Below are 12,723 nucleotides of genomic sequence, written 5' to 3' on the forward strand. Positions count from 1 at the left end.
AAATAATAAATAAAATTTATTGAGCACGTACTGTGTATCTCGCACAGTTCAGGAGTTTTACCTGGACTATCTCACTCAGCCTCCACAAGGATCCTGTGAGTCTGGTGCTCTTCGGGTCGTCTCCCCTTTTCAGAGGGTAAAATGAGGCCCACCGAGTGGTTGTCCCAGGATCCCACAGTGAGAGGTAGTAAAGCTGGGGCTTGAATCAGTTCACCTGAGCCTAGAAGCCACAGGGAGGAAGGGTTGGGGCAGGTAAGAGAATTTCTTCTGAAAAGCAATTTTATGGTGATTTTATTAGCACGCTAGGATTTCCTAAGCACCAGGGAGTCCCAGGTTTGTACCTGCCCACTGATAGTAGAGCAAAAAATCACAATCTAAAAAAAGTCGTGGTCACTTAGCTCAGTCCCCTGGATTCAGGTTGCACATTACAATTCTTAAACTAGAAAGACCACCCAGCAGCTACCCTGATGGAGTGGATTAAAATCCATTATTACATCATTCTATTCTGAATTCTTTTCATATTCTTCCTTTCTGTTAGGGCCATAATTCTAACAGATACTTAAACGACCACGTATAGACTCTTCAAAGCTATTTTGCTGCTCTGCCCACAGTTGTGTGTGCTCTTTTTTTTTTTTTCTTTTTAATATCTATCCTGAGAGTCCACTCTCCTCTCCCGGTGTTTTCTAGGTGTCACAGGTTGGGGGGTGGGAGTGGTGAGAAAGAACTATTCTAATTTTATCCTCTGATATTTTTCATTGTTAGGATTTTTAATATAAACTACATATAAATATTCTAAAAATGAAACTTTTCTTGACCAAGGAGGAAATACATTAAAAAGTAGAGAAGTCCGATTAAGGTTCATTACTGCTCTCATTTAGAAAGTATGGGAGAGACATGGGAAAATGTCAGTGTTAAATAATTAAAACACTGAATCATTAGCACTGCTACTCGGTCTCTCGCAGGCACTTTATCATTAGCATGTGACTTACATTTTATTCCAGTTTGTCTGCATAGCCCAGCAAGATTACTGCCGTATCCTCAACCAAGTAGAAAAGAACATGCAAAAAGTTGAAGAGGAAGGAGAGATCGTCATGGTGAAGGAACACCGAGAGCTCGATCGAACGGGAACAAGGAAGGGACACATCGTCATCAAGGTGAGACAAACACGCCTCTGCCCCGTGGCAGGAGGGTTTAGGTAGTAGCCGTTAGCACGGTGTAAGATGCCCCCACTCCATTTTTAGGCGTAACTTCTCTTAAATGTTATCAATTGTAAAAAATCTTCATGTTTCCTGAAGAACAGCAGTCTTCTTCATTATTGCGTATGTTACTGCCCAGTTCATCTTAGGCTGAAGGTTTGAAATCAAGGTACCATGTAGGTGCCTTTCATGCGGGATGCGGATGACGCCTTTGATTTGTTGCAGGGCACCTCAGAGAGATTAACGATGCATTTGGTGGAAGAGCATTCGGTGGTGGATCCGACGTTCATAGAGGACTTCCTGTTGACCTATAGGACTTTCCTCTGCAGCCCGATGGAAGTGGGCAAAAAGTTGTTGGAGTGGTTTAATGACCCGAGCCTCAGGGATAAGGTTGGAAGTTGCGTTTTAGTTTCCTTTCAACTATGAAACATTCAGATACAAAGTTAAAGAGACTTTAATGTGTACTTGTCATGCCACTTATGTTCAAAATATTTTGATGGAGTAAGAGAATGTACTTCTTAAGCCAAAAAAAAAAAGGTGATACACATACTAGTTCTTGTTATAGATTTCTAAGTTCAGCCCTAGAATTTTTTTTTGTTTTAAAGCCTTGCCTCTTGGGCTTGCAATTTATTTATTTGTTTGTTTATTTATTTATTGGGCCACGCCATGTGGCATGTGGGATCTCAGTTCCCTGACCAGGGATCAGACCCATGCCCCCTGCATTGGAAGTGCGGAGTCTTAACCACTGGACCGCCAGGGAAGTCCCTAGAAATTTTTTTCTTTTTAACGCAAAGGCCAGTACATAGGCCAGCAAATGTTTCAGCAGGTATTCTGTGAGAATCGTTCCCTATGTGGATGTATTTTTGATGTATTTGTGGGAGGAGGTGAGTTCCATGTCCTTCTCCTCCGCCATCTGGATTCCCTTCCCCCCAGCAAATGTTTAAACTTTAGTTCTGTTGCAAATTCTGTTAAAACACAGCCCCCAGTCACCTGGGTTCCATGGGAATCTGCATCCTCTGGTTCAGTGGATGGCCAGTGTACACCACATAAGAGTTACAGTTTTTCACTTGGTACCCGAGCGGCATCCCCTCAGAACCATCGCGGGCAGGTAGGCCCCAGTCATGTAATTCTGAACAAACCCTCCTCAGCAGCTCTTGAGTCAAGCTCTTTCTCAAGGCCAGAGTGGGTGATAAAGTACCTAGTCTTGTGAGGTTTGAGAGCTACTCGTGGCCTGTACTCATTTCTCCTTCCACGTGGCGGCCTGGTTTCCATGAGGCCGAATTGGGAGAGGCAGGGCGTACAAATCCAGAACTGGGGGCTAGCAGCAAAAGGCCTCCAGCTCCAGCGCTGGCCCTGCCGCTGACTCGCCCGTGGCCCTAGAGCACTCGTTGGGACAGTAATGCTCTTCATTTCATAATCTGAGGGTCACAGGCATAGAAGACCTCAGCCGAGGTCCTTAGCCTTAGTATTGCCTCTGCATTTACATTCTCTGTCATCTCATCCTCTTGCTACTCATCTCTTTACTTGTAAAACAGTAGTCAGCCTCCTTTTGGGGTTGCTGTGAAGATGAATAACTGTGTAGTGCCTGGCTCTCAGCAGTCTCTTAGCGCATCTTAAAGGTATTGTGGTGGTAGTCGGTAGTATTCAGTTTATGATTTATGAATCTCGTTTTTCTAACCTGGAATATGGCTAGTAGACTTTTAAGTGGGCTTCTCAGCTACAAAATTTTAATTTTATGAAAAGGTCAGGTGTTAAGGATATAGTTTCAGGGGAGATGATCATCTGGGTTTCCTAAACTTGAAAAATGGGCATTAGTGGAAATAAATGACAAAAAATTAATATAAATATCAAGAGTTGACTCCTGAGTGATTAGTCAGGTTATATACTATAATTTGTCACAGCGTACTGACTATAAACAGTATTTTAACTGCAGTTTGAAGATTAACTGTGTACCGTCTACTCTGTTTCTTTACTGCTAGAATAGCATGCTTAATTTTCACACTTTAAGAGGTTAGTTAATGCTTGAAAACAATGCTATGGAAAATTTCTTTGATCTTGTTATTCAAGGTTTAGAACATTAAACTCATGTAAAATAAAACAGGTACTTTTATATTTAAAGTTGCAGTTGTACTCACTTCATATAGTAAAATTTTACTGAGAATTAGATGTTGTTATAAATATTAAGGATGCCCTTAGAACATAACAGATAAAGTTGTCGTCCTCATGGAACTTATAGTCTAACGAAGGTCACACAGTTCTTGCTGGTACAAAGCTAATATTCCATAGCTGTGAGTGTGTGTATTGTTCTGTATAAAGCTCAGTGAAAACGTGTGTGCAGGGTAAGAAAAGGCTACTCATTTTTCCTGCAGAATTGTAGATGTTAAAAGTTTCTGTCTTCTTTTGTATTAGTTTATTTTGATTTTATTATAGTTTTTGTTGTGACCTATTTCAAATATATTTTGAGACGAAGCAAGATAAAACTTAGTTACCATCCTTCACAGATTCAAAACCCTTCTCGGCCAAACAGCGTAAAGTCCACATTCAAAGTGTTAATATATATTTTCAGAAGGTCATCCTCTTATGAATGAAATCTGAGAGTTTTGTTGTTTACTTTTCTTGTTCATTGTTATTAGGTAAATTGTTTGTTGGATAACTTTTCTGAAATGACTTTAATCGTAAATTTTTAGCGCTAGAAAGAAGAAAACCTATTAAAAATGATTGATTTTGCAGGTTACACGGGTAGTATTATTGTGGGTGAATAATCACTTCAATGACTTTGAAGGGGATCCTGCGATGACTCGATTTCTAGAAGAATTTGAAAATAATCTGGAAAGAGAGGTAATACTTGTGACTTTTTAAAAAATAAACCATCAGCTTTAAGTTCATTTTACTCAGCCCATCTTTGAAACCACTCTTCTTGAACTCTTGTAGAAAATGGGTGGACATCTAAGGCTGTTAAATATTGCTTGTGCTGCTAAAGCAAAAAGAAGATTGATGACACTCACAAAACCATCCCGAGAAGCTCCCTTGCCTTTCATCTTACTTGGAGGCTCAGAGAAAGGATTTGGAATCTTTGTTGACAGTGTAGATTCAGGTAGCAAAGCAACCGAGGCAGGCTTGAAACGAGGGGACCAGGTATGGTATTTCTAAATGCAAACATATGAGGGTAAATACTGGTGTCTTTTTCTCCTTTAGTCAACTGGGAAACTGAAATTAATTTTATAACTTTATTTTTAGATATTAGAAGTAAATGGTCAAAACTTTGAAAATATTCAGCTGTCAAAAGCCATGGAAATTCTTAGAAATAACACACACTTATCTATCACTGTGAAAACCAATTTATTTGGTAAGTGTTTCACATTTTTGCATACTTGCATTTTTCTCCTTTTTTTTGGTCTTTTTTTTTTATCATTTGGTCTTAATCATGAAAAAAGTCATGTTTATAATTCAAACATCATAAGAAATGAAAATTTATAGTAAAATGCATAGATAGAGAATTAATTATGTAAGTGTATAATTAGATCTGAATCAAAATCTACTCACTTGAGGACCATAACGTTATTTTTATCGATGTTTTTATTGATAAATATTTTAAATATCTATACATTTAAAGAGTGTACTATTTTAACTTAATCTGAGTAGAAGTGACAGAAAACATACAAAAACAGATTCTTGGTGTCATTTGTTCATTGGAGTATTGTTTTTCTACGAGATTACCGTTTTGATAGCCGAAGTCTGTACTTATTATCTATTTCCAAGTTCTACAATTGCCTTTGAATTGTTCAGATTTCTTATAATGGGCGTTTTGCGGTGTTTGTTTCCTTTTTAGTATTTAAAGAACTTCTAACAAGATTGTCAGAAGAGAAGAGAAATGGTGCTCCTCACCTCCCTAAAATTGGAGACATCAAAAAGGCCAGTCGCTACTCCATTCCAGATCTTGCTGTAGACGTAGAACAGGTGATAGGACTTGAAAAAGTAAATAAGAAAAGTAAAGCCAACACTGTTGGGGGAAGGAACAAGCTAAAAAAGATACTGGACAAGACTCGGATTAGTATCTTGCCACAGAAACCATATAAGTAAGTGTCTGTATAAGTTTTCTGTGCATTATGTTATTGTGTTAAAATGACATGCAAAGGTAGTGATGTAACTAGTGTTTGCACATGAGTGTAAAAAATGTTTTCAAGCTTTTATGGCTGAGCTCTCTTAGAAGCAATATTGAACAATTAAGTTTGTTTTAATCCCATTTTTGCCACTTACTTGCCCACTCCGATCTCCATTGAAATATTTTGTTTCTCATTTGGACTTTTAAAAGGCAACAATGTGTGTTTGCTCCTATCTCTCCCATGGTGTGGCGTCACTTCTGCTCCTGCTTCTTTGTTTCTGGGTGTCTTCTCCACCATCAGCATCTGCTGTTTGCCAACCAAGTCATTGCTGCTCCCAGTTGCTTCCGTTCACGCTTGCCATTCTCTTGTTTCCTCTCTGTCCTGTTTTCAGTTATTTAACTGTTGCCAAGACATCACCAACCAAGCACAGAACTCCTTTCCTTCCTCCCAGTGGGCTCTGCAGTCAGAATGTCAGGTGTATTCTTGAATCTCTTCTTAGCTGTTTACTTACTCCAGGAGCTCAAACCAGACAAAGTTGCAGGTGTCGCACTTTTTTAGCTTTGCTTGTCTGCTTGCTTTTGTCTTCATTTTAGCTCCTTCTGGGTCTGTGGGTGTTCTATAAAACCCAGTTACCATCAGCCAAAATTCTTTAAAGTATTAAATTACACGGGTGCCCCAAATTCATTTATTATTGATTCCTCAAACTACAGAGGTGTAAGAGATAACTTGAAAACATAAAGGTTATTTTCTTTCTTTGATAATCTAATGGGTCCTACAGAGGAGCAGTACATATAAGCATTCAGGAGTGTATTGGGCATTTCTTTTTTTTAATTCCACTTCAGATAAAATTTTCATCCAAAGATTAGAGAGATATGGTCTAGGATATGCTGTTAATGGGTCGAGTGTCAAACTTGTGTTTTCCCCATTAAACTATAATGATTGGTGGTTTCATATCAGCTAGAAAAGACTGCTACAGCAGAGTCCTGAGGATAAGCAGTGAGTAAAATGGCTATATTTATAGACTCGAGAGTATGTTTATACCAAGTAAGTTTCTAAGAGACAGTGGATTAGGCCTGCTGGCGTTATAGAAAATAGGAATCGATTTCTTAAGTGACCCTTCTTGATGAAAAACACATTTTTAAGTAGATAAGAAAAGTTACTTCAGTTACTTCAATGTAGAATTATTAGCAGGACAATAACAAAAAAAAAATCTTAGACTCAGTTGACCATGAGTTAAATATGAACCTTTAAAACAATCTAACACAAGTCAGCATGACCCTGCCGAGTATTAATAGAAACGTGACATGTAAGAGCTGGGACGTAATCGATCCCCAGTACAGGGTGCTGGCGAAGGACACAGGATGAGGATACTATGTATAATGTTATTCTGTGCATTTAGAAAGATATTCACAAGCTAGAAAAGGGAGAAGAAAAAAGGATAATAATTAGACGTGATGATTTTTAAAGCACTGAGGAAACATCTTAAATAATTTGCATTGAAGAACATATATGACTCATTTAAATCTTTTTATGAAATATTTATGAAATATTAAATATTATGAAAATTATTTGAAATAATCCATGTATGTAATATAATTGAAATGAAATGAAAAGATAGTTATATTTAAAAGAAGGCTCAGTAAACTGTAGGATCTATTATATTGGTATGATAGACTTTATTTAATACTAGTTACTACTAAAACTTTTCTCTCCTAGAAATAAGCATATGTTTAGAAGTATTTTTTTTTTGACAAAGCTACCAAAGTAGTCAGGCAGATAAATCTTCTAGTACTTTATATTTTTTAATTTTTAAATTTGTTTATTTTTTGGCTGCGCTGGTCTTCATTGCGGCATGTAGGCTCTTCGTTGCGGGCTTCTCTTTAGTTGTGGCACGTGGGCTCAGTAGTTGTGGTGCACGGGCTCAGTAGTTGTGGCACGCAGGCTCAGTAGTTGCGGTGCGCAGGCTCTAGAACACGCAGGCTCAGTAGTTGTGGCACATGGGCTTCTCTCTAGTTGTGGCGTGCAGGTTTAGTTACCCCAAGGCACGTGGGATCTTAGTTCCCCGACCAGGGATCGAACCCACATCCCCTGCATTGGAAGGTAGATGCTTAATCACTGGACCATCAGGAAAGTCCCAGATCAATCTTCCAGATATAGTTTTTTTTTTTTTCTCTCTCAAACATTATCAGTATCACAGAAGCTAAGATGTTGTATGGTGGCAGCCTGACAAGGATAGGCCCGGTAGAGTGATGTGAGTATGGGGTGGGTGGGCAGGAGGCTGGTAAAGCTCAGGTCTGTTTGTCGGGTAAGTGGAGAAAGACTGCAGAACCCTGAGGAAAGAGAGAATAAACCAACAGACTGCGTATAAAGTTAACCAAGGTCAAAAAATCTCAGTAGCAATGAGAGAGTTCTAGAGGTCCAGCAACAAGAGAATGTGCTCAGAGGTGGACCTTTCTGAACTAAACCTTTAATACAAAGTGGTTTCAGTCCAAGAGTAACCCTGCATCTGTGGACGGCAGAGATACAGTTGATAGTAGAGCGTTAGGTCATCACGCTTGGTATTGAAACGTTGCAGAGAAACAGCTCTGAAGAAGGCTGCTCATTGGGGGATGCCTGGAGTGTACCAGGATTGATAGCGTCTGTACCAGCAAAGGCCCAGTTGGCTCTGTCTTTGGTCTGAGTCCAGAGCAGTTGTCTCATGTACGTATGACATGTAATATTTCTGGCAGTAAAGCCTAGTTTATATGGTTGAAAAATAAAATTCCACTAATAATGTGAAGGTTTTAATGTTGCATAGAACATGAATCCTTTTGGTCTGTATATACATGCCTCTATGCACTTCAGTGGAAATTTAATTTTGTTGTGGACTTACCTTAGAATCTTTTTTTTAACTTTTATCGCAATAGAGTCGATTTACAATGTTGTGTTACTTTCAGGTGTACAGCAAAGTGACTCAGTTTTATATATACATACTTTGTAGATTCTTTTCCCATATAGGTTATTACGAGATATTGAGTATAGTTCCCCAGGCTAAGCAGCCTTGTTGGTTATCTATTTTATATATAGTAGTGTGTGTATGTTAATCCCAAACTCCTAATGTGTATCCCTCCCCACCTTCCCCTTTGGTAACCGTAAGTTTGTTTTCTATGTCTGTGAGTCTATTTCTGTTTTGTAAATAAGTTCATTTGTACCATTTTTTAATATTCCACATGTAAGCGATATCATAGATATTTGTTGTTCTCTGTCTGACTTACTTCACTTAGTATGGTAATCTCTAGGTCCATCCATGTTGATGCAAATGGCATTATTTCATTCCTTTTTATAGCTGAGTAGTATTCCATTGTATATATATATACCACATCTTCTTTATCCATTCATCTGTCTATGGACACTTAGGTTGCTTCCACATCTGGCTATTGTAAATAGTGCTGCTATGAACACTGGGGTGTGTGTATCTTTTCAAATTAGTGTTTTCTCCAGATATATGCCCAGGAGTGGGATCGCTGGATCATATTTACCTATGAAGTTTGAAGAATTTACACTAAAATCATCTTTGGTCTTGTACTTGCTTATTTGCCTCTGTAATTTCCATTTCCCTCCCAAATAAAGAGGAAGAACGTTGCTAGGTTTTTTTTTTTCTTTGCACAGCCATTAAAAATGGTAGTTATTTTGATCAAGCTGTCATGTCTGAAAGCCTGATTGATGCTAAGTGTCTTAATTTTATGGCACCTTGGTTTGTATCCCAACCTTAGTACGATCTTCTTTCTCCTTGTTTCAAGGTATTTATAGAAATTGGTCAGAGCTATAACCATTTGCTTGTGTTCTACTTATTTTGTGCTTGTTTGTGCTTATTGTTTTATTCTGATGTTTTGTTTTGGAAACAGTTGGCCCTTCAAATCTAGAAATAATGTTACGTATTATTAAATCATGTTTCAAGAGATGTCCCCAGGCTTTTATAAATGGAAATGAGTTTGTAGCTATCCATAGTAAGTAGCATTTCTCTGGGAGCTTAAACGTAGAACTAGAAATGTTGAGCAGAGAGTTCAAAGTGAAAGTGAGTCATTGGATTTCCATTGCCTCTTTTTTGGTGCCAAGAAATGTCACCACGCACCACTGCTTTTTTATGCTCTGTATAATTAGGAAATAATGTCTGTGTCAAGCTTTCTTTACATTTGACTCCATTGTGATCTCATTTATTTCTCTGAAACACTGGAGAATGAAGTTGGGACAGTTTGGATTTTTTTTTCTCTATTCATTTTTTACTCAATTTCTTCATTTCTTTAAGATTATAAAACAACTTACCGTTCTGAGGCAAAAGTCATCATTTGAGTGACTAAATGCTTTTTTAAAAATGTGCTTTTTCTTAACTCTATTTCCATGACTAACTAGGGCTTATCTTTTCTTGAATATATGTCTGTACTGAGAAACTACTAATATTTGTTATGATTTGTCTTAAGCTAAAAAGGCAAAGGTTTTAGAGAAACATGCTATGCACTTAAGAACATGAGTTGGATACACTTAAGCAGGAGTTGCTTTTGCAATTTCCAACCGAATTTATTAATGATAGTTGTACGTTAACGGCGGGTTTTCTGAAATATGGTTTATTTATTGTCTGTGCGCACTATCTGTTGATGAGTCATAACTTTCTAACTTGCCGATCGTCTGTTTTCTACCTTTCCTGTTGGTTCAGCGACATCGGGATTGGTCAGTCTCAGGATGACAGCATAGTTGGATTAAGGCAGACCAAGCATATCCCGACCGCGCTGCCCGTCAGTGGAACTTTGTCATCCAGTAATCCTGACTTGCTGCAGTCCCATCATCGCATTTTAGACTTCAGTGCTACTCCTGGTAAGCATGGCCCACACTGCTTTTGTTTTCTCGTCTTTTCTTCCCCTGACGTAACGGTAATGCTGTGTGTGTCTCTCTTGGCATGGCATGGACTCTATCAGATGCTAGAAGTCAGGATAAAATGTAAATTTCAAACAGCTGGAACCGGTTCATTTTTATTCTTCAGACCAATTTGATGTGCCCATGTGCAAATGAATCTCTCTGAACTTGCATTCTCTTTCCTACAGTGAAGTTAACACGCACCGTGCGGGTGTCACCAGGTCATGTTAAATAAAGAGTAAGAGCCATATTTTCAGTCAGCTTCCTGGGCTCTTCAGTGTAATAAAGATGGACTTTAGTTTTAAATTTTTCATTTTCTGCTGCCAACCTGACAACCATCATGCTGCTGTGTGACCTGGTCTGTTTGCCTTTATCTGTGGGTAATGTGGTTATCTTTAGGGCAGATGTGTTCGTGCAGCATGCCTGTATATTGACTGAGTGAATCTTTGCAGGAGGCTTGAAGTAAGGGAGAGATGACAGTTTAGCATTATCTTCTCTAAGGAGACGTTTTCAGGTTGCATCCCGTAATTGTGTTGCCAGGTACTGAAATCCTTTCTGCTGACGGATGGCTCTTCTTTCCCCCAGACTTGCCAGATCAAGTGCTAAGGGTTTTCAAGGCTGACCAGCAAAGCCGATACATCATGATCAGTAAGGACACCACGGCGAAGGAGGTGGTCATTCAGGCCATCCGGGAGTTTGCTGTGACCGCCACCCCGGACCAGTACGCACTCTGTGAGGTCTCTGTCACGCCAGAGGGAGTGATCAAACAAAGGAGACTTCCGGATCAGCTTTCCAAACTTGCCGACAGAATACAGCTGAGTGGAAGGTAGACGTCGTCTATCCTGTTGGATTTCTTTACCCCACCCTTAAACCCACATCAGAGTCTGGTGAACGCTTTCTGAGGGTTTTTAAAATAAGTTGCAGATTAAAAGCAAGATTTTCCCCATTCACCAAGCATTGCCGTATCAAAGGAAATGCACACAGTAGACTGTTGACCCCTTGCAAAGGATCTCTTAGGAGCTTGTGCAAAACAGGGGCACTGTGACCTGACCATTGTTCCTGCCGGCCAGCGCTCACGCTCCCGTAAGGACACGCTCCCTTCTCCTGGGAGACGCACCTTCACAAACACATCTTCCACTAGTATCCTCTGTCACCCACTCCTGCCTACCGGACTTTTCCAGGAGCTTCGTTTGTTTATGCGGAGATGTCTGTGACAGTGTGGCTGGCTAAAACTGCCTGTTATTGTTCATGACACTATGAAAAACCCTTCTTAACTCTGGAACCAAACCTCCTTTGCCTCAGAGTGTGGTCTTCTGCTGCTTGGTCTTCAGAGCGCTTATATCACACAGTACTCGTAGGAGAATATTGTATGGGATCTTGTTAGCCTCTTGCGTGGTGTTTCCATTGATAAAATGTAATTGATAGCCTCAAATCACAAATAAGGGAAAGTTGAAAAAGTAGTTCAGTTTTGGCTCTCGTATAATGACTAGATTCTGCGCTTAATGAAAATTGTTTTCATAAATCACGTTTTTTCTTTTTTTCTCGCCGTATGGAGTGTTTCACTGTATTCTTGACTTCTTCGTGTTATGCATCTAAACCCGGTTTAATTCATTCAGAGCTTCTGCTTTCTTGCCGTCAGCTATAACTTCCTTTGTCTTCTTCACTTTCACTTTATTTCCAGCCCTGACACTAGCGGGCAGGGTTGTTTTAGGAGGCCCATTGTCTCGTTAGCATTTGAATGTGCACTGACCTATCTGTAATCATGGTGGAGTTCTCCAAATCTCACTGAGGTGCAGAGTCATGATTCACAGTCAGTATTCAAGAAAATTACAAGTGGATTCACATCGCGGGCTTCATGAGTAATCAAAATTGAGAACGTGAAATCTGTGAGTGTCAAGGCCCCGAGGTCTGTGTCTTCGGTGATATATGCAGAAGGCCAGTTTAGCAGGACCACCCTGCTCATTCTGTTTCTTCCTTTATGGAATCTGCCTTAAGGAGAGCATCTTTGTATAAAATCGGGAAAGAAAAAAAAAATCACAGGGCGAACATCTGGATTCTGTTTTCACCAAGTCACTTAACGGAGAGAAAGGAGAGCTCACCCTGAGTTTTCTCTCTACGGCGGGCGTCCATCTTTGCGAGCTTCCATTTCCTCATCTGACAAATGGGAATAATACCTGCCCCACTTACTTGGAGGGTTTTCATGAAAATCAGATATTTGAAAGTTAAAATCCATTTTAGGATCGTTCTCCTTATAGGATCAAACAGAGGGAAATAGCTTATAGGTTTCTTTGGTATTTGAATAAATAGGTAAACTTGGATTGATCAATCTTTCCTGCTTCCTTCCGTAGAGCTTTTTTCATTATTTAGACTGATAATTTTTAACATTTAGCTATTTTCTGTCCTTTTTAGCAAAAAAAAAAAGGTAATCTAGAAGGCAGGGAAGGACAAGACAAGGTGGATCGCACCTGGTCCAGATGCAATTCCATGTGATGCGGTAGTCTCTGTCGGTGGCGTCTGGGCCGGGTTCTGTGATCTGG

General features: G+C 39.4%; 1 protein-coding gene across 14 annotated transcripts in view; it reads left to right on the forward strand.

The window, feature by feature from the left end:
- RAPGEF2 (Rap guanine nucleotide exchange factor 2) overlaps window positions 1-12,723 on the forward strand; it is a 246,738-nt gene that overhangs the window by 213,392 nt on the left and 20,623 nt on the right. For all 14 annotated transcript variants that reach the window (XM_082461630.1, XM_082461631.1, XM_082461642.1 and 11 more), the window contains 8 exons: window positions 1,002-1,154; window positions 1,422-1,586; window positions 3,927-4,034; window positions 4,128-4,331; window positions 4,434-4,542; window positions 5,026-5,272; window positions 9,990-10,147; window positions 10,772-11,012. In XM_082461630.1, coding sequence (XP_082317756.1) covers window positions 1,002-1,154; window positions 1,422-1,586; window positions 3,927-4,034; window positions 4,128-4,331; window positions 4,434-4,542; window positions 5,026-5,272; window positions 9,990-10,147; window positions 10,772-11,012 — 1,385 coding nt within the window. The remainder of the gene's footprint in view (window positions 1-1,001; window positions 1,155-1,421; window positions 1,587-3,926; window positions 4,035-4,127; window positions 4,332-4,433; window positions 4,543-5,025; window positions 5,273-9,989; window positions 10,148-10,771; window positions 11,013-12,723) is intronic.

Source organism: Balaenoptera physalus (genome assembly GCF_965194825.1).
Source record: "Balaenoptera physalus genome assembly, chromosome: 5".
In the NCBI taxonomy this organism is placed as follows: Eukaryota; Metazoa; Chordata; class Mammalia; order Artiodactyla; family Balaenopteridae; genus Balaenoptera; species Balaenoptera physalus.